At 40.4% G+C, this 22,404-nt stretch overlaps 1 protein-coding gene across 7 annotated transcripts in view; it reads left to right on the plus strand.

Moving 5' to 3' along the window:
- Positions 1 to 22,404, plus strand: part of cacnb2a (calcium channel, voltage-dependent, beta 2a) — a 64,716-nt gene that overhangs the window by 35,064 nt on the left and 7,248 nt on the right. For 4 of the 7 annotated variants that reach the window (XM_072378238.1, XM_072378241.1, XM_072378243.1 and 1 more), the window contains 9 exons: positions 5,794 to 5,913; positions 12,510 to 12,632; positions 12,724 to 12,860; positions 12,985 to 13,061; positions 13,352 to 13,485; positions 17,864 to 17,944; positions 18,049 to 18,107; positions 18,913 to 19,022; positions 21,394 to 21,545. In XM_072378238.1, coding sequence (XP_072234339.1) covers positions 5,794 to 5,913; positions 12,510 to 12,632; positions 12,724 to 12,860; positions 12,985 to 13,061; positions 13,352 to 13,485; positions 17,864 to 17,944; positions 18,049 to 18,107; positions 18,913 to 19,022; positions 21,394 to 21,545 — 993 coding nt within the window. Of the gene's footprint in view, positions 1 to 2,128; positions 3,040 to 5,793; positions 5,914 to 12,509; positions 12,633 to 12,723; positions 12,861 to 12,984; positions 13,062 to 13,351; positions 13,486 to 13,685; positions 13,706 to 17,863; positions 17,945 to 18,048; positions 18,108 to 18,912; positions 19,023 to 21,393; positions 21,546 to 22,404 lie in introns of those variants that run through there. The other 3 variants (XM_072378239.1, XM_072378244.1, XM_072378240.1) reach the window with 3 other exon arrangements.

Here is a 22,404-nt window from a genome sequence, read left to right on the forward strand (position 1 = left end):
GTTGTCAGGAAGAGCTCTGTTCAAGCTTTCCAATAATTAAATTAGCTGAGATTTCTTTTAGCAGAATATTGAATTTTAAACAGTTGGGTGAGCCCAAAGGAGAAGCACCTATCCTTATGGACTAACGTGGCATCATGGTGCTGTTAGATTATTATTAGTGGTCTTTGTGTGGGTGACACCATGCTGTCAGTATCAGCGCAGCAGCAGGTCTAGAGGTCGGATGTGCCAGGCAGCCTGAGGCTTTTTCTGTCGCTATGAGTTTTTGTCTGTGTTACCATGAGAGTGCAGCCTTCACAGCTCCACCAGTTTCCTCTCTGGTCTCCACAGCTTCACGTTCAGAGCATCTGTGCCCTGACCCCAGAGCTCTGGAGGCTACTGTCAACCCACAGTATGGAAGCATATGTGACCATTGCACAATAGTGTTGATTTACGGACTGTTTTCAGAGGTGTTGTTGGGGTGGGTGATTATACAAATTTTCTCAAAGAATCTGTTTATTTAGCTCCACTTCTGACCATTGAGTGACCCCTTCAGTAATTAGATCATATTGTAATTTTCTCTTGTTTGCCGTTCCCATTCATGTTCAAAACACAGTCTACCTCACAATCACCTTCCTCATTAGGGTAATTGTTTTTAATAGTTTGAAAATGACATTATTTTCTCTCAGCCTTTTCTTTCATGTGGGATGTGATGTTAAAAAGATTCTCGCCAAAATAGAGTCTTATCATTGATTGTTCATGCCTAGCACTCTTGATTAGCATGTCATCCTTTGATGTACAGTTTGAGATTCATGCTTTCTGCCTCCACTTGTGCACAAGGCCTGTGTGACATAAATTTTGTCATCTGCTCCAGTCGACAAGTGTCTCCAGTGTCCCTATGCAGCCAATTGTGTGCGGCCCAAAATTGTGTAACCGTGCAGAAAGAGCACGTCTGCTACACACGCGCCAGAATTAAACTCCCATTCAGAAAAAGTGACACCATACAAAGCAGGAAATCAGCAAAAAAACGACATGGAGGTTTGGTTTTTGGAGAGACTTTGCAGTAGAATCAGCATCATCCACATATCTACAATTTACTTTAGACTAAATACATTTCCATGGATGGGAAGCTTTAAGTCTCAAGAGTCTCAATCAGTTTGCGGACACGGAACCATGTTGCTGGCTTCAAAGCTCCTTGGGAAATCTTTGCTTGTTATCAACTAGCAAGCCCATTTCAACAGCTGGTCCCACGGAGTGACTCAGGACTCCAGACACAATGGGTCAGAGGAGCACCAGCAGACAGCAATGCTAAAAGAAACCAAAAAAAAAACCCACAATGAATAATCCCCTTACTGTGCTCAACTTCAGACTGCCCTAAATGGGAAATTTTTCATTAATGCTCTAATGATTATAATTTGTCTAGTTTGGGAGAATTTGCTCACTTGTAATGAATCAGCAGTGATCTAACAGGAGAGGATTTAGAGCAGCTTTGACCTCAGATTCCCTTTTGCAGAGACCGAAGTGAAGAGGACACAATTAAAAAAAGAAAAGATCTTGCATGTTTGAACTTATTTCAGACTTCACCTGTCTTGCACATACATGCATATGTATACAATTCCCTGCTGAATGTTAAACTCACTTAGTCTTTGCTTACCTTTTAGTATAAAATGTCTGGTGGTATATCCAAATCTGTCTTTCTATTAGGGAGTTTTGATACATTAAATGTCTGTCATGTGATGAAGACCTAGAGGGGTTAGTTGGATAATCAAATAGTCTGTAGACAGCAAAACCTAATTTGTAGATTTACTCATAGATTACACAAAAATATGAAACATTCAAAAGTTATTTTCTTCTCAAATGCGTAGATTTAGCATCTTTCTCTGTGTACATCGCATCTTTGTGAATTGTGAATCATAGGTTTTACGATGCCAAATTGGATTTTTTGCCACTGCAGTCAAATCCAAAAAGATAAGTAACCCTATTTTATATTTAGTGGTACTTTGTGAGCATCATTGGGCATTTTGCCTGTACACAAAATCAACCACCATGGGGTGTTTTGAATATGTCTCAGCTTGCTTTTGTTTTCCCCAAAACTGTATGCACCATGAACAGTGTTCATATAGCACATGTTCTGTCCAGAAATGATCGCTGCAGAGACTAAATGAGCAGATGGACTGACTGTGAGGGGTAAGAGAGGAAAAAGAAGAGGGTAGTGCCAGAGGAGAAGGAGGAGGAGGAGGAGGAGACATGGGTAGAGGCAAAGATAGAGAGGCAGAATCACTGAAGTAGCACAGGAGAGCTTGAGTAAAGGAGTAAGCAGGGCAAGCACTGACAGGCTGAGACACAGACTGAGAAAGGGAGCACTTACAGCAGCTTCTTTAGCATCAGGAGGAGAGTCGGCCACATGCAGCCACACCGGGACTCTCGTAGATAAACCGTTACACATTGCTTGCAGAGCAGCACGGGGATCCTACAGTGGAGGAGGAAAACAAGGCTGCAACGAAAGCTTGAGGGAGAGGATGAGAAGCATCGCAGCCACCTGACTCACAACGGGTGTCAGCCTCAGCACCTGCAGCGGCAGACTGAGCACTCTGGCTATCAAGGAGACTGGGGCAGTCGGGGGAGAGAGCTGCTGAGATTATGCGTGGGGCAGAGAGCTCCAGTGGATTCCCCATCTTTGGCAATAACAGCAGCAGCAGGGGGAGCAGGAGCTTTGACTCTACAGACAGCGGCAGAGTCAGCTGGAGCTGCAGCAAAAGGAGGAGCTCAGACTCCAAAGCTTTTTATCTATCTAGAGATGAAGGTAGCATTTACAGCCAAGGTGTAAGAGGAACCAGCTGTCGATGTAGCTACTATATTGAATGTACCTGTAGCCAAAGCAGTCCCAGTAGCTACAGCACTCGTGCAAAGGTGACCACAGCAGTGCAGTTAGGTGTAGTTGTAGTAGTAGCAGGGGGGGCAGTGGTTCAGGACACTGAATGACCAGTGTGGCTGATGAAGGCCACCTGGATCCGCTTGCTGAAACGAACCAAAGGAGGTCGAGTCAAGAGCTCCGATGCCTGTGTAAGAAGATTTTTGAGTGTGTTTACATCATGGGAGTTGGTGTGGCTTTGTGTGCATGCACTTGTGTTTTATGCATTCGTTCTGTGTTTCCCTGGTGTGTCCATCATCTGTGTTTGGGTCAGTGTGGCACAGTTGTGTATTACCTGGTGATGATGAGAAGTTGGGTGTTGTAATCAGTTATGGCTGTCACATTCTGGGCAGAGCTCCATATCACCCCCGTCTGACCCACTGGGACAGTGTTCTCAATCACGCTTCATCTTTAACCATGACGCGATGGAAAAATCACAGCAGGCCAAATATATTCACCTGCATTTTCGAGGCCAGATTAATAACTAATGAGAAGGAGGCTAATGTGCAGTGAATTGCCACTTCATGATTTTTTTATCCTCATTTTGAGGTGCTACATAAGAACCTTCAGAAGCATTCAAAGAATCCTCAACACCGTTTAGTTTAGATGTTTGCTGATGCCTTGAAAGCCATTCAGAGGGTTGAATTTGCTATGATTGTTATGACAACACAAGCAGCTCATGGATAGTTAATGAGCTCGCTTGCAAAATCGTTATTCATCTCAGGTACAAAGTGGGAATGATGTGGGACAAGAATGATGAGCAGCAGGGCTTTGTGTAAGATTGAGGACATAACTATGAACAGCCTTGTATTATCTACAGCAACAACACTGCTGTCCTCTCTTTATATAAGTCAGGTACCGTAAGTGGAGAAGAGGGAGTGGTATGATCCTCCTTTGTATGTATGTGATGGCTGGGTAATTCTAATCAGGGACAGAGTGAGCAGGGCTATTTTTAACTCAGACAGCAGAGTGTGATGGTGCAGTGAGATGAATGAAAGACCTTGTGTTGGTGGCATAGTAGCGTGGAGGTAAGGATAAGAAGCACTCCAACTCCACTTAATCAAAAAGCCCTGTTTTTATTCCCTGATTATCGACTCGTGTAAACTGATGACCTGTGTGCTGAGGAGGCGTTAATTTGTCCTTGTTGAAAATTACTCTTAAGATTCACAAATAAGACCGGTGTTTTTGTAAGTTTTTCTTTGTAGTTCAGTGTTTAAGTCACAGAACCAAAACGAGCAAAAAGTCAAATATTTAATCAAATTAAACCATTAAAAAATAACAAATGATTCTCTTTTGCTTGCGGAGCTTGGCCAAAACCAGCTGAATATATTTAACCAGCCTTTTGTTTCTTCTGAGAAAAATATACGTTTTTATCATAAAGCCTCTCCTTCATTTTATACATCATCTGAATTAGTGAGGTAATGGTTACACTAATTCTGATAGTAGGGAATTGATATTGAAATATTTGTTATGCTCGAAATTACCATTTGCTATTTAGCCTCGCTTTGATTTAGCTTTGATTAAAAGCAACCCTCTGATCTTCAAATAAGAGACTTCAATTACAGCTCTCCCAAATGAATCCTGTGTCACATAGGATTCACTTGGGATCTTTCCTCAAATTCACATTATACTAAATGTCTTGTTTAGAAATTTGCCAGAAATGTATTGTTTGTGCTAATAACAGGGACTAAAATAAATTAATGATAATTCTACATCCCTCAGTGCAAGTAGCAAACTAAGACTGACTTGTTATTTCATCACGTTTGAGATGAACTTGATCCGATGTGATCCATCTTGTCTGCATTGCACATGAATGAACTGTTTCCATTGAGGTGAAGGACTTTATACTGCAATAAAGGTTAATAGAAATAAGAAAAAATATGACTGAATTGAAAACGCCAGAGAACCTCTGGAGTTTTTTAATTATTATTTTTATTATTATTATAGTTTTTTCTCACGTGATCTTATTATTACATAGTCAGTTGATGTAAATAGTTTGAGCAACCATTAGATTAATTTACATTTACCTGTGTAAACAGCTAGATATTTCATGGATAGACTTTGGTGGCAAAGCCAAACACCACAGCATCACTGACGCAGTCTTTCTGAAATCTCCATTTTTCTATAAAACCTCAGCAATGCGGTTTGAAAGGTCAACATAGACACTATAACTGGTATAACAGTAGCTTGAAAGCATTACTTTTTCAACCTCAGCAATTATTTATATTTGTGTATTTTTGTTTAGCGTGTCTTCTTATATGCTGGTGTATATGCAGTGTTGTGCACCAATGAACTGTGCTCAGGAGTGTGTGCAGTGCAACAACAATGTGTGTGTTGGTATGTGTGAGTCTGGATGTTCACGAGTTAATTCATCAGGACTACATATCACATCGAGACAAACTGGAATCTGGTGTTCGTCAACATTTCCCCTGTGTTTGTCACAGGGGGCTCAACTCTGCAGGCGAGCAGCTGAAAGAGAGCTAAGGATAGACAAAGAGCTGCCAGTGATGTAATGACATGAAAGACAGTTTCTGTCCTTTGGCACCCTTTCTCAGAGAAAGAGCATGTGTCCATGATTTGTTATAGATTTAATCAGCACTTGTGATGTCCTCAAGTTTCTGCATCAATAGCTGAATAGTATACTAGTTATTTTATTGAGCACAGCCTTTGTGTTCATCATTTTATGAAAATAACCAAGATTTCTTTCATGAGTCGAGTTTTAACACTTTCGACCGTGTGAGAGGGTGTTTGCACATTTGTTAGTTGCACAACCCAGGATGTTCAACATTTCTTTGAAGCGTGAGGGCAATGAAAAGCTAATTAAGTTTTCTCAAGTGACTTCAAGATGCTGCGAGACCCTCTGCTTGTGGTCTAGCACTGAGATGTTACCGTCTGTGTCTCCACAGGGTTCGGCCGACTCCTACACCAGCCGTCCATCAGACTCCGATGTGTCCCTTGAGGAGGATAAGGAGGCAGTGCGCAGAGAGGCAGAGCGACAGGCTCAGGCACAGCTTGACAAGGCCAAGGTTTGTATCCTAAACTCAGCCATACTATGGTCACTTTGCTCTGTTCCACCCTCTGGGCTGGATAGGTACCCTGTGGAGTTGTTGACCTCGTGTAATGGTACAGAACAATGTTTAAATGAGTGCTTGCCCTTTTATTTTCAACAGGGGCTTGGGGAAAGTTATATATGTAGTGCTTAGGATAAGGACTAGAGGCACTAGCAAATGTCCCCGCAAGTACAGAAATAGAAATGTGACTTTGCACAGACAAAAACTGGTTTATTTTGCTTGAATAAGTGTTGGCAGGCATCACTCAAATTGTAACGTAAACTTTACACTGGTCTGTTTATTGTTGAAAAGCAGAGTCTGCTTCCTTTTTAGTTCTTTTTTCCTCTATCTTTTTCCTACTTTCATGATGGCAAGCAACTCAGTCATCATTCAAAGTTCAGTGTGGGGGCAGGACTTTATGTGGTAGAAACACAGACAAGACCAGTGTGTCCAAGTTTCTGTGTAAAGTTGTTGTAACTTCACTGAGAGAACTATAACTTCATCTCTCAGAATTTAGGACTTTTACTTGATAATTAGAAGTCAGAGGGTGGTTTGGTAATCCTTTCATAGACTTACAGAAAGTGCTGCTGGACTCACTCCAAGTCTATGAGAGAAGCAGGATATTAGGGCTGATTTCAGCTAGTTTCTCACATGAAGGAGGGCTGGTGGAGGCCACCGATGTGAGAGGTTAGGGGCCTCGGAGGGCTCAGCGTCACTGTTTATCGGAGCCAACCCTCGCCTGTTCTGCTCTTGGCCACAATTAGCAGCACATAAACAAACACACACACATGACAGAGCAGGGTTGGCTTTGCGCGACAGGAATTGCAATCAGGGCTCGCTTCCACAGTATCAGTTAAATCGCTGGCAATGTTAAGATTTATGCCTTTGATCTGTGAAATCATTTTGCTATCTTCAGTGTGCATTCTGTTCTCTTCCTGTTTTACAGCTCATTGGATAGCTCATTGTGTTCCATTTTTCATGTTAGTTGAAGCAGGTGGCTGAACATGGGCTTATTGTCTTTCATTGGGTGTTTAGTGTCTATAACAGCTAGTTTGCTCATTAGCCGTGAGCTTGAAGCCTTTAGCTGTCCATCCATTCGAGCAGACATTTTCCTCCTGTGCTATGTCTCAGAGCAGCTCATAGCCGGCGAAGACAGATCATTCCAGCAGATATATGTTGTTATTTTCCAGAGTCACCCTCTCCAGCACACTAATTAAAAAGATAAGTTTACTTTATAGATAACCTGGCATAGATTACCCCTGCTGGCATTTTACATGACAGATGACTAGTAAAAAATAGCCTCTCAGTGGTCTGGCCACCAGAAAGAGTGCAGGCTGGGGTCAGAGGAAGTGCAGACTCTCTGACTGTGAGCCTTTATGGGCAGTAAGTCACAGTCACTTCCCTTAGATCACTGCCAAACAAGTACTCCAAAGAGGTACAGTACCTCTGAAATCTATTTTTTCACACTTATTTATATACATTAACATATACAAATATGCAAAGGATCGTCTGTCTGTCTCCAGTTAGAGTGAAGTGGGCACTCACTTGATTTCAAGTATCAAAATCTGTTTAATCAATCACCAAGAGTGGTACCAGTCAGCCAGTAAAAACAGTTGTTTGATATTTCTGGAAGGAGTTGAGTACAAAACACACAAACACCATATGGGCTGTCTTTATATGGCTTAGAAACTCGTGATATGTAATAGTTCATTGTTAATGTTAGAAATTAGTACTTGAAAATATAATGCACAGCAATATTACAAAAATGACATCTGCTGGACAGGTTACGTGTATACTTTCAGGACCAGAGACGATCCTTTTGTCAGAGAGTTCTACTAAAATCTGTCAAGCATTTGCACATCATTAAGTGAATGCATTGTTTCAGTTTTCATGGTGTTGTCAGTCGCTGCAGGCAGCTTTTCAAAGCCCACTGTTCAAGACCTGCTCAACGTCAAATGGCAGGAAAACAAAGCCAGAGACTGATGAACAAAGGAGCTGGTGAACAAAAGAGGAGTATTCAGCAGCTAAAGAATCAGATATTTCCCATATAAGTTGGTAAATAAACGCCAAAACTGATGAAGACCAAAACTGAGCCAAAAGGGAAGTTTAAAAAAAAGTGTTGTGCCTGAAGCTTCTTACCAAAGAAGAAACGTGTTTCTTCTTGTGATTTGAAATCTCACATTTGGCTTCACTGCAACATACATTTCAACTACCTTCAGTAAGTATCTTAGGTAAAGTATCTTAGTTCCTCAGTTTTTTCTTGATCCTGTTCAGCATTATCGTCATTCTAACGTTTCTTTCTGCATTTTTCTTATTTCCATTGGGTAAATATGATGAGCTGGGTCAGTGGTTGACATGTCACTTCTAAGAAAAACATTAACTCACGTTGAGCTTTTCATACCCAAACAGATACACTAAAGACACATAAAAATGTGCTCTACTAAATGATAGAGCAGCCCATTAAAAGGTTAAAAAGGTTTAGCAAAACATCAGCAAAGGATGCAGAATGTATTTTGACTTTTTGAATTAGTGGACACATCAGAGCACAAATGATGTTGATAAGATCTGATGTTTGCTAACAAAACAAAATCTTGCTCCAGCTATATTGCACAGGGAAAATAGAGTAAATAACTGGCAGCCGCAGTGGCTGAGTCAATATGTGCAAGCAACCTTGGTTAATTATAGAAAAATCCTCCCATTATAAATTAATAAAAGTTTTTATGATACCATATAATAGTAAAGTTTGCAGGCTCTCAGTACAGCCTAAGGCCAGTGCGCGGGGGGCTGAGAGGAATTCATTTCAAATCGATCTATAGACTTCAAGGGGAAACAATGTGGGAATCTTGATTTATAGCATGAGGCCCAGAGTGTGTGCTGCTAATGGAAAGGCTGTGACATGTTACGTGGCAAATCAGCAGCAGCAAGGGCAGGTGTTCACTCAGTCACTGTAAAAGCAGAGGGGACTGAGAGGTAATATCTAATGAAATATGCACATGTGTGATGTGATATTGTTACAAGTATCGTTGGTTGTTAATTGGCTACGGTCCATGGTGCTGCCTTATAGGGTTCACAGTTACAGACAGGGTCCCTCTTTAGTCAGTTATTATGTATCTCATTCTCAGTCTGCCTCCTCCGTCTCTCACTTCCCGTCTTCTCTTGTTTTTACTGCTTGCTCTTCTCCTTTGCTACCCTCTGTCCTCGGTCTGTAACTCCCTGCCTATCCTTCTCCCTCACTCACTGCAGTCAATACGGCTTCCATAATGAAGGCCTGTGTTACATAAGAAGCAGCACGGGCTCAACCTGGAGATGAAGAGGCACTGTACAGAGGCGTAAAGGTGCCATTATGTGCAGATCTTTCATTCACCAGTGATGTAAGGTGGCATGCCAAGACATGTATGTGTGGGAGATTGCCTTCGGGGCTGTGAAACGTCATTAAGGTTATAGAAAGCCTCAGCTGACAGGCAGCTATGATGGATAAAGGCAAGCAGGGCTGCAGGAAGGGAGGAAAGAGGTAGCCGCCTGTGAGATAAGTCAGAAAGTGCACAAGTGTATAAATGTATAATGGGCCGCATACCTTTGCGCAGTCATGTGACTTTGTGTTTGCAAACCCCAAGGACTCTCTGTCCTCTATGGGTCCCAGCACAACACACACTGGCATGGTTGCTCTCCTCAGTGGAGATGTCCCACACATACATCACCATCATTCTACTGAGTATTCAACAAGGTTTGCTTTCATGCATTATTTCCACAATCCCTCATTGTCGCTCATCACCATTTCACACCTGTTGTATTTCAGAAAGGCATCACCGGCCGTCTGTAAAACCCTTACTGATGGGAATTACTCCTGCAGCACTGAGCTTCAATGAGCATTACTACCTGTTTGAAAGAATGCATCCTTAAATGTAATTTCATCCTTTGGCGACAGAAGACACAATTTAAGTATTGTTGTCTGTTAAAGTAATTTGAAGTCATGTATTTGTTCATCTGGTTCTCTGCAAGTCCAGCTTCGACTTTCCCTTAGCTTTGTTTTTTGTTTCCAAAATACTCCAAAATACTTTATCCATCATCCCGTCACTAACCTGATCGTTCTTTTTGCTCACTGTTTTGATGGCACAGCCATCTCTTTGGTTAACACTCTGTAAACTCGCTGGCCAAACCAAGTCAGTAGCGCACAGGTAGACATAGTGGAGTAGTATGGATCTTAAGTGTTAGCGGAGACTCAAATTGAGTTAAAAGAAGAGTTGGTTTGTATTTATGTAGATAAACAGTATGATTCATTTTGATTTGACATGGTCCGATAACTTTTTGATACTTCACAGCACAGCAGTTCTTGTCTGACTTTGTTTTGTACTTTGACATACTGGTATTGCACTCGCTTGTCTGTGAAATACTGTCCGAGCAGGTATCTTTTACCATGGCTTTAATGTGTGTAAAGTATCGTGTCACTGAAGCAGTCACACTCAACCAGACTCTAAGGTCGTAATTGTTTAGCAGTAAATCTGGCAGTTGGTGCTGTGATGACCTTTGACCTCGCCAAGCTGTGTCTAAGTTGTGTTGCAGCTCAGCAGCTCTTAATCCATGTTTTTTTTTGCTTGTTTTAGCTGTGTTAGCATTCAGGGATTCATCAGGACGTGTGTGAGTGTTGAAATCTGTCATGCAACCACCCGTTCATGCTCTACAGACTTTTGCCCACCTTTCCCACCTTACAAAATCGAAATTGTTTCCAGATATTAGATTTGATGATGCATTGTAAACCGCCTCAGAACTGGTTAGCAGCTGTCAGATATGTTCTATTTTAGTTTTATTTTAGTTTACCACACAAGTAACAAAGGTACTGTTGTTGATGCAGAAATCTCACTTTGTCTCCGTGTAACATCCGCAGGAAAACTTGAATCAGCTGGATTTTAACCACAGAATTGGGTCACTGACCGGTTTATGGTTTTATTCACCCCGGGGATTGTACTGATGTGATTATATCTTTTTAATTAAAATCAGGTTCTGATGTTTTTTCAGGTAATCATTACACCCTCCCTAATGAACTTTGCTGATATAGCCAAAAACACTACAAATAAATCAATAACCACATTGTTTTTCTTCCTCAGATTGTGTACATTGTGCTAATGATAACGTGTAGGTCAAGACTTCCAGCAAAGCAACTTTACAAGTGATAGTAACATTGCTGAAAAAAATATTTAATTCTGCTTTAAATAGCACATTAAGAACTTGTTTCTGTTCTAAATCAGCACAAATTAAGGGTTTCTACTTTTCTTCTTACATTTATCATGCAGACCTGAAACTGTTGAGGGCATTACCTCACCCTGTTGGTTCTTTTTATATTTGGGTTGCTAAAATAAAATCAGATTGTGTTCCTTCTATGATGAAACCACAACAGCAGGCCAGATTTGAGTGCACTTTGAAAGCATTTCTCAGACTCTGTAAAAGTCCGACTGCATCATAAGGATCAAAGCTCTGATCTACAGGATTCATTTTGGGTTCTAACCAAATACCCACCGTTTCTCTCTTTTTTACTCTCTTTTATCTGCAGGTAAATATTTATCATTTGAGTTTACGAGGGAGAGATGAGTGTAAGCCATATCCTTGTGCATTCATTTTGGCTGTTCGGTTGACTTCTGTCAGGCTTGTCACTCTGTCAAAGGCAGAGCAAATGTAATCTGCAAATGTTGAGGGTATGACCAAACTGCCAAATGTTGCAGCCACTACCGCCAGACTGGCTCCAAGATTATGTCCAAAAGCATTTTATGTAATTCTTAAAAGGATCTGTGTCTTTACTGGATCTACTGCAGAAGCTAGTTTACTTATTGCCCCGTCCCATTTATTCGTGATGTAACCCTTATAATGTTTTATAGATTTTACAGATTGATTTTTATAGATTGTTTTATAGAAATTGACTGCCAGTGTAGGCAGAGGAGATGGACTCTGTTTCTGCTGGGTGTAGAAATATCAGGGTTTGACACAGTGTGTGAATAGTTAATAGTGGAAGATAGCTATATCACACCCTGCTGAGATATATTTCTTTCAGTTTTTGCTTTATCTCAATAACTGTTTGTCCTAAAGAGGAAGGGTGGCAGTTATGGACAGGAAGGTCAGTATTGATTCTGCCATCGTAAAGATTGTTGGACTGATTTATGAACTATTTACACGAGTGCTGCTTGTGCTGCTTATAAATAAGTGCAAGACAAGAGTCTTGTTTTACTCAAGGAATTGAAGCAGTGACCTCTAAAGATGCTGACATGTTGCACCTGAAATGAAACCGGTAAATGCTTTCATGTGTTATAGAGATGCAGCATTTGTGGAAGGAAGAACAGGTCTGCATGAGTCAGATCCTGCATATATCTGACACCCAAAGTTATTTTCACATCTCTGACAAAGACAAGAATCACAGCCCACCTGTGATAAACCAAATGATCTAACTTTAAACATTTAGTAATGTCTCCCCTCTCGTTCTGAAGCTGTATACCTTCTGCTGTTTTTTTGTTCCTTTTAGAATCATTTAAATCTTCTGCACTGTGTGACATTTTCATTTCTCCTCCTGTTTTTCTGCCTTCTGCTAGACCAAACCAGTTGCATTTGCTGTTCGCACAAATGTCAACTACAGCCCGAACCATGATGATGATGTCCCCGTACCAGGCATGGCAATCTCCTTTGAGGCTAAAGACTTCCTCCACGTCAAAGAGGTAAGTGACTGACTTCCCTTTTAGTGTTCATATTCAAGTGATCCTCATAAGGAAGATGCTCCTGATAACTGTCTTGTATTATTTTGTGTAGAAATTCAACAATGACTGGTGGATAGGACGCCTGGTGAAAGAAGGCTGTGAAATCGGCTTCATCCCCAGTCCAGTGAAGCTTGAAAACACTCGCATCCTCCAGGAGCAGAGAGCCAAACAGGGCAAGTTCCACTCCAGGTAGGAAGCTTTGTTGTCTGCACCAAAATCCTTCACCTTGGCTTTTAGATTATTTCAACTTGTTTTAGACTTGTTTGGTTTGGTTTGTTGATCTCACATGCCAAAAAACCCTCTCTTGTTCCAGTAAACTGGGAGCCAACTCATCATCTAGTTTGGGTGAAGTTGTTCCTAACTCACGGAAATCTACTCCTCCTTCGTCTGGTAAGTAGCATCAGAGGCAAATTCTAAAGCGTTTAACTTCACACTTATTTACGTCTTTAGTCCTTTAAGCCAACATTCAACTTTTAACCAACATGTAGCTTTACTACATTCTTCCAATTTTCAGTTAAGCAGAGATTAATCTTGCCATAAATGTACCTTTACATGTTTCATTTTTCTCTGTGTGTGTTATCTACGTTCTGTGGAATTATTGATGTGAAATGTACCCCGTTACCTGTGGTCACCTGTGTTCACCTGCGTGTGATGATGCTCTTGTCTGTCTGTGTGGGTAGCCATTGACATAGATGCCACAGGCTTAGACCCCGAGGACAATGAGCTTCCAGTCAACCTGCGCTCCCCTAAAGCCAGTCCAAACACTGTCATATCACCCCTAGCAAAAGAGAAACGAATGCCCTTCTTTAAGAAGGTAAATCCTTGACCAACCCATCCTCTCTTCTCCTCTGTCAGCTGGCACGGCTCGGACTTAAATGCCTGTGGCCGCTCGGCCTCACTCAGCGCCCGTCCTGTTTGTCAACACCATTGTCCTTGTCTTTTGGCGTGCACGCCGCTATTAGCATGCATGTCTCTTCTTAACCTCTCTCTCTTTCCTCTTCCGTCTCACCACAGCTAAGCAGAAGCAGAAGTCGGTAAGTGGCGCAGCACAGAAGGGCCTGGGCCAGACCTCCTTGATCTAAGCTTTACAAACTCTACATTTCCTAAACAAGAGATCCCACCCTTTTACTGACCTCACACCCTCTTCATTATTCCTGCAAACTTTGGTGTTGTCTCTGTTGTCTTGTGAGTTTGGACTTAGTGAGACCTCAGTGTGAGCAGCTCTTTTTTTTCTTTTATCAAGCCTGTATGCATTCATATTTGCTTTATTGCTCAGAGCAGGGTAAGAATGGCAATGTTTGATTAAGAGTCGTGTGGAAGTAAAAACACCCTCATTTAATTATAACATTTAATGAATCATTACAAAGTTTTAAAAAACCATCTGGTCCTTACCAGTCTTTATTATTAGGCAAATTTAACTCAAAAACACAACATATCCAAAATGCAGAAGCAGTACACCCCATGATTCAGAAGCTTGTAGAGTCGTCTTTACCAGCAGTCAGTTGAAGTAACTGTTTTCTGTGTGGCATAACCAGTCTCTCACATCATCTTCTTTATGATATTGGTTCATTCATTGAGTTTTTCGGACATTTGTTTACACACAGCTCTCTCACGGTCCAACAGCAGCATTTCAATCAGGTTGAGGTCTGGACTTTGACTGGCCTGTAGAGTCTAACACACACCTGAATGCTCCAGACCAGCAAACTGACAAAACTTTAGAGGTGCTCACACTTACTGATGACCAGTTAAACAAGTGCATTTAATTAGCAGCAACTGAACGACACTAAAGATACAGTAAGACTGCACTCAGATTTTCACACACTGCTTCTGTATTTTTTATGAAAGGACTATGACAAAGTGTAATATGTCATGTGCTGTTTCTCATCTGAAGTTATGTTAACCTCATTTTTAAGACCTGATAAGGAGCAGATGATTTATTAATATGGCTTGATGTGTAAAATCTGAAGATGGAAAGCAGTTATTTTCTATTTCACATGACTGAATATAAAGCTACAATAAGAAGCTTTGAACAAAAGCTGCAAATGGGGTAATGGCCTATCCAGCACAAAACTCTCCTAACAGCCAAGAAATTGCTTGGCAAATTAAAGCCTCATCATTTTGCCCTTGAGCTTTTTTTATGGCTAAATCAAAGAAGATATATGTTCATTAATAAGCGTTAAAGCTGCTGGCTCCAACTCCTTATTTAGAAGACAGACGTGTAGAGTTGAAGAGTCAAACTTCTTACCTAAACCTCAGCAAAAATTAAGTCTTTTTCACATCATATCAAACTTTTCTTTTAACTCTTCATACATGACCGTAAACTACTCAAATGTTTATCATTAACAGCTGATATAAGTACTTTCTATTACAATATATTGTATTTATATGTGTTGCTATCATATAAATCAGCACAACAACATTCAAAGTGGTTTTTTTTTAATGACAAAAAATTAACAAACTTACACAGAAATCTTTCAGGCAAACACAGTTTGATATTAAGGCTTGTTTAGCTTATTTACAGTGTAATCCAAGGGTTAACTGTGGCTAGCAAAAGTATTTGGGCAGGACCACATTGTTCATTAATACCCTCATGTTACTCGGCAGCAGTGAGCTTCAGTTCCCACAACATCCCTGGGGAAGCTCAATGACGACAGCAAACGTTAGGCAGAAAGAGGAGCGGAGAAGTGAGTAAGAGCTGGTAATAGACTGCAAGAAGTGAGTCAAAATAAATCCCCTGAAACACAAATTGAGTGAGCAGCTCGAGCGTCAGGGTAGATAAGGAGTGACTAAGAAAATAGCATTGTGGTGGATGATATAATCCAAAGTCCCTCCAGACCTGCTCTCTGCTTCACAGCCGTCTCCCTCCTTGGTGCTTCAAGTTAGATCGCACGCTGTTTTTGTTTTAAAAAATGAATAATTTAAATGCTCCTCCAATGGGATGACATTGTCGTGTGTGCTTTTAAACGCGCCTCGTCAGATGCCTGGGACAAGCGGCAGCAACAAGTTCATTCCCAGTCAGATTCAAACAAAAGTGCTCTCGTTCATAAAAGTTACAAATAGAAAGTATTCCGTCTGAAGCTACTACTGAGAAATTGTAGTGTATAAAATATAGTGTATATTCTGCACCTCAGGACCCAGTTTGAATATTTTGAATTCAGTTTGGCCAAACATTGAAAAAATAAAATCATTTCAGTTATTCTGAAACTACAAGGCTTCGATTGAGCATTTGTTTTTCAAGATTAAAGCACAAAATATTTACTAGAAAATCCAGCAGCTGCAATTTATGTCACTTTGCATTGAAATATGAGTAATTTGGTGTGTTTATGTGCCACTTTGTAAGGATCCAACTGGCACAGAAGGTGCCCTTTTTATGCCGGGTCCCTGGGTGCTAACACCTTGAGCGTCGTGTTTTGATGCACGCTAAGACTGCTGCCCTCTAAAATCTGTCCATTTCTCCTTATCATGATAAAACAGTACAACATATCTGTCACCTGCACATTGAAAAAGAAACTTTAACGTTTGTCAGGATTATTTTTGCGGCGTTTAAAACCCGCTGTCTATCACTTCACAGAAAGAACAGCTGAATGTGTTTTATGAGCCAAAACGCTGGCTTTTAAAGGTATGAGATTTCTGCCCAACACCTGGTTGTTAAGAGCAGATCTGACACATCATCCCTGCACAAGTGATCCAGAGCTTATCTTTCTTGGTTTTGTAACTTATAAAAGTCACGCATAAATGCATCTACTCAGAATAAAAGAATTTGTTTGCTACATGCAGGACACTGACAGTAATCCAGCCCAGACCGACAGATCTATATTGCTTATGTTGCTATTTGCAGCTTTATTAACTTTCTCTCAACGGGGTCCATTTCCAATCTCAATATCTTCTTTTTTTCTTTTTTTTTTTTTACCAAATTTGATAAACTAAACCAGAGCTAGCAAACCCTGGCAGGTGCTGATAAGAGGAGAGCGTTCCTCACAGGATGCTGCTCGTGTCTGAACCTGTACCTTCACAGAATTGAATTGCTGTAAAAATAAGATATTATATATTTAGTTAAGTTGCATATTGAATCATAATTAGTTTGTGAACAGATTTTCTGAAATTTATAAGTAAATGTACTCTATACAGAGATTTAAGATGGACTCAGAGAAACTTTCAATCCAGATAACATGAAAACAAATTTCAGGTGGACTTTAAATATCACATGAAAATGCTTCAGACTTCACAGGTATTCAGTTTGTTTTCACAGGCCACAACAAAAAAAGCCAGAAAATGCTCTCATTTTGGCTCTGGAACATGTTAAAGACAATATTTACTCTTCCCTGAATTTAAAATCTGTAAACCTTAATGCGGAAAAAAAACGATTGGGACCGGCTTTATGCTGTAACATGAGTCACTGTGGCAGGACAAACTTTCTGCAGTGAAAAGATATCCGAACTTTTACCTTTTGCTTTGGACATCCCAACGCGGTTAACAGTTTCATGATTTCAATCCCTTTATTTAACATCAAGAATTTTTTTGTCCTGTTTCTTTCTATTGTTTTCAAACACATGTTTTTTTAAAGGGCGAGGCTTAAAAGAATTATCATCTGTCTGACATTTAGAAAATAACCATGTTATGTGCAATAATCACTTAATGGACTGAGCCGCTCCACTAAATTTAGTTAGTGTCTGCGTTGATATCGGTCAGGCGTCTGCAATAGGTCGAAATGTTGATGTCAACTGAGGCTGCTCCACAAACTGAGGTCCCACTTTGTCCTGACAGCAGCGAGCATGTTTGTTCAACCATGGCCCAACGTTTTCCGGTCCTAGCCTCTGTTGACCTGCTGTCCTGCTCCCCCCTTTCCGACTAACCTTTCCCGTAATTTGGGTTCTTGTTTTGTTTTCTTTTGGGTTTCCAAAAGCCATGAGACGAGATGTAATGTCCTGAAATATTATTGTTTACTGTAGCACCTTTGAAATTTCACATCAATAAACATAAAAAATACCATCAAAATTTGTAGAGCAAATCTTATTATACATCAAAGCTGTTGAGTCGGGACCGCTCAGACATCTCGTTTCATGGTTCAAAAATGTCAGCGCTTTTAGATTGTCTACTTCCCTGTTGCTCCAACCCTTCGTGTGATTTGTGACGGTGTTAACTTTGTCTCCATGAATGTGTAACTGTTTTTCTGCTTCCTGTCTCCTCCGAAGACGGAACACATTCCTCCATACGACGTTGTGCCTTCCATGCGGCCCGTGGTTCTGGTTGGACCGTCACTGAAGGGCTACGAGGTGCGTCGACGAGTTGACGTTTCAAACACAACCGTGACTTGGTTCCTCATTGTAAAAAAATCGTGGTCTTTATTTGTCTTGTCTCCTGAATCTTCTGTCCGCAGGTCACAGATATGATGCAAAAGGCCCTCTTTGACTTTTTGAAACACAGATTTGAAGGAAGGTAAGTTCCAAGTGACCTTTTAAAACACAGGCCTCATCTCATCCCGCTTCCTTCCTCATTCTTCCTCTCTCCACATCCATCGGCTGGTATTTATCTGTCCCCTGAGGTTAGCAGAGGGAGTGTGTAACAAGTTTGTTTGGCCTGGAGATGTGTGCTGCTGCTTTAAATAGGCCTTCTACATGTCCTTAATAGGCTATAGTGGGCCCTGGAGCAGAGCCGGATTCTCCTTATTCAAAGTTGATGCCATGAAGTTACACAACACCAAGATCCACTTAGACTATCAGAAGCTGCAGAGAATAGTATTTCTTTGATTAGAAAAATAAAACCAATGGCTGCCATTGTTCTTTGTAGTTGTTGTCTTTAATTTGGTGTCAGTTTCTTTCACTTTTTCTCAAGGCATTCGTGAATAATTCATAATATTTCAATAACTCACTTTCTCTGAGTATCCTCAGACATCGTGGCATATCTGCCTTTGTTTAAGGATGTGCATACGACTCGTTTTCCATCAACGTACTTATTTCATTGCTGAAAAGCAAAATATTGGAGTAAAGTTTCAAAATCTTTGCATAAAAGTTCCACCAACACATCACATCCACATTTTTCCTCTGAACAGTCATTCTTTTTAGCCATCTAATTTGTTTTGGTGTGAGTTGCTGACTTTTTGAAATGTCAAGACCTGCAGTGGTTTTTCAAAAACATATTGGCTCAAGCAACAGAGAAACCACGACCAGATTATGCATTTATTTGTACATTTCAAGTCCATTTTAGGTCATAAGCTAATTAATTCTCTCTTTTCTTGTGTCAGAATATCAATCACTCGTGTCACGGCTGACATCTCTCTCGCCAAGCGCTCAGTCCTGAACAATCCCAGCAAGCACGCCATCATCGAACGCTCCAACACACGCTCAAACCTGGGTAAGTTGGTTCGGAAACTCCGAAACCTCTGGAAACATCTGGTGTTTTGATTCATAATGTTTTCAAGGAGACCGGTTTACGTGGGGAAGGAAGGAAACAATTAAAGAAACTCTTGACAACAGCAACGATAACTCCCGAAGGCTCTGACTGGCCTTGTCTGGCCTCTTTTGTTGGGAATGAAAGATAGCAGCATAGAAGCATAAACGCACGATAACAAGATCAAGAACCGCTCGGATTTGACTGAGGTTGATGGGAGTTTAGATGTGATTGCAATGAAAGAGATTCCTGAGTCAAACAGAGGTGATGAGGATAATCTGTGCTATATATCAGCAGAAGCATCAGTCAGCAGCCACAGCTGAGTTACAAATCCCTGCAGATGTGTTTAAAGGAAGCAAAACACGTTTCGTATTTAAATATTTATCATTGAGCTAACACCCTTATAACTTGATGTTTTGACCTTTTTCTACTTCCTTTTTTTTAAAGCCCCATTTTCTAATGATGGACCGAAGAGTGAGACAGATTTACTCTCTCTGTGTCTGACCCAAAGCTTCTCGTATTTAGGGATTCCCACACGCAGCCGGCTTAGTTATTTCACTTCATCAGACTTCTATCCCTCAGCAAGATGTCGTGTAATCTTTGCCATCCATTTGTTTCCTGTTTAAATCCAATTCTTTTTATGAAGTTCATTTCATAAAAAGCGATTTAGGATCGCAGCTAATTTACTTTCAGGGAAAATGAATTATATCAGCTAAATTCAGCACTGGAAACTAGTGAAATTGTTTTACCTCACTGGCCTATTTTCTGTAGAAAATTCAGCTTTGACTGAGCTGTAAGACTCGAATGTTTTGTCACTTCAGACTTTTCCATGACTGGTCGTCACGAAGCGTTGTTGTGATTTCCTTCTATTTGTTGGACTTGGCTTTTGCAGTCGAATCTGTCAAAGAGTGGGTTGTGTGTTTTAGCAGTCAGTAGGTAACGTCACATGGCTCGAAGCTCCCTTCAGAGCTATTAGTGTCTACAGAAAGCCTTATATCATGATGTCTTTTAAATATTTCAGCCTCCGTGGTGCAGGAAGATGGAGGTCTAGCACTGAATCAATGATGAATTTCAAGAAAAAAACCTGAAGGTGCTTGTTTCTCTGTGTAATTAGAATAAATATTTGATGAAATTTTTTCTACCTAGCCGGCACCACGGGGGGGTATCTCAATAACTTTTGGATGGATTGTTAAACCTGAGTCGTTGAACCTGGTTGTGGAAGCCATGAGATCATTTTAAGTCCATTATTTTTATATAAAGAACATGACAGTCGAGAAATTATTTTAAGTGTGTATCTAACTGTGGTTATTATTTGTAAGAATAAAACACTAATTAGATTAATATAACATTTGGAAGCTTTGAAAACAGCGGTTAAAGATGTTTATTATGTCAGCACAGCTGGATTATGATGACAGTGAATGACATTTTGTGAGTTAGAGGATTGAGCACATTGAGTTGATTTTTACGATAGGAAATTAGGTTTTCGTCACACATCAATAAATGTTAAATGATTTAGCTTGTATTTTTTGATGGTGAAACACAGATTTTAGAGGATCAAAACAAGTAATGCTGAATTCATGGTTTCTGCAGAGGTGCACGTGTATCTGTTCATACTTTTATCTTGTACTTTTTCTCCCAGAAAAACTTTTAATCAAGTTTAAGTGGATACCTGGCAAACAAATGTATTTAATTTTAATTTATTCTATTTTATTGCATTGTTTCTATGTATTTTAGTATCTATCTTATTTTCTTGTTATTTGTGGCATTATATGGGTCACTTTTATCATCCTTGCTGCTTTTAATCTGTGCAGCACTTGGGTCAACCAAGTTTTAAATGTGCTCTATCAATGAAGTTTGAGTTGAGTTGAGTTTTAGGTCAGCTGTGTTGATGCTTCTCGTGCGTGGACTTTTAATCAGTCTCCACTACATTTTAGAGTTGTGGATGACAACAAATGACCTGTAAAGGCTTTCCTTTAAATAAGTGTCCATGTTGTTTTCCCGCCTGTCTCCTTTGTCTGGTATATATTTTTTCTGAATGGAAGCTTGGTCCAAGTGTATTAGTTAGCAAGCTCAGGCCGTGTAACACTAAAGTATATCTTTCTGTTAACCTTTTTTTTCTATATGACAGCATAGCAAATATGTAAGAAAAAAATACATGTAGAAGAATAAACAAGATGAAGATCAAGTCTGTGTATAAAATGTGAAACCCAAGCTTAAATGAACTGTTGACACAAAACCTCTCCACTGGAAAACTATAAATCATGACAAAGATTTTGCAGAAGGTGCTCTGAAAGATTTCTTTTTTAAAAATCAGAACCTCTGCTTCTCCCTTTAGCTGAAGTCCAGAGTGAGATCGAGCGGATTTTCGAGCTGGCCCGAACGTTACAGCTGGTGGTTCTGGACGCTGACACCATCAACCACCCGTCACAGCTGGGGAAGACTTCCCTCGCTCCCATCATTGTCTACGTCAAGATCACCTCTCCCAAGGTGAGAAAAATTAAAAGAGGAGGGTGCAAATATCCTGCGTTCATATGCAGTGACGAAAAACAAGGACAAGGTGATGAGTGAGGACGACGTTGCCTCCACTCTAGTAGATTAGGTTTCAGTGACGTCAGGTGGTTTATTTGCGTCAGGCTCATTGTTGTGTCTTGTCACACCGTGTTTCTTTCTGGGACTGAACCGCTCACTGGCTGCGATTTTGAATTCAGCTTGTCAGATGTGACTGCTGCTTTGAGAGCCAGAAAACGCAGGCGAGGTCTGATTCATTGTTCTGACCTTCTGCAAGTGTAAAAAAAAAAAAAAGGCTCATGATTCACAGATCAATAAAAAAAAAAAAAAAACAGCCATTTGAGTAACACACAAAATGAGAGAAGGCACCGCTGAAAAGACACGAGAGGGAGGCTTTAAATCAAAGTGTCAGCAGAGTGAATCACTCTCACAGCGGGATCACATAAATTGCTCTTTATCATCTGTCCCCTCAGTCGCACCCAGCTGCCACTTCATACATACCCTGAAGGGATAATGACAGTATTTTTATAGGCTTTAATTTAATTGCGTAAGCTGTGAAGAAGTATTTAATTAGGTGGAAGCACAGAAAAGTAAAAATCAGGTAAATCAGAGGCATCAACAGAAATAGTTCATCCTGTTCAGATTACCTCCGTACTGTGCTATTAGATATTGTGTTATTGAGGAGAAGCTCGGCTGATCTAACATATCTCTGCACGGGTCTTTGGTATTATGATGAGAAAAAGTTGTAATAGACATTTTCAGGCTCACACATAGAGCTGCGTGAAGTCTGGGACCTTAAACATTTGTTCATATTTAACAATATGAGGCTTTTATGCCT

The sequence above is a fragment of the Leuresthes tenuis genome, unplaced genomic scaffold, assembly GCF_036924035.1.
Source record: "Leuresthes tenuis unplaced genomic scaffold, fLeuTen1.0.hap1 SCAF_24, whole genome shotgun sequence".
Classification (NCBI taxonomy): domain Eukaryota; kingdom Metazoa; phylum Chordata; class Actinopteri; order Atheriniformes; family Atherinopsidae; genus Leuresthes; species Leuresthes tenuis.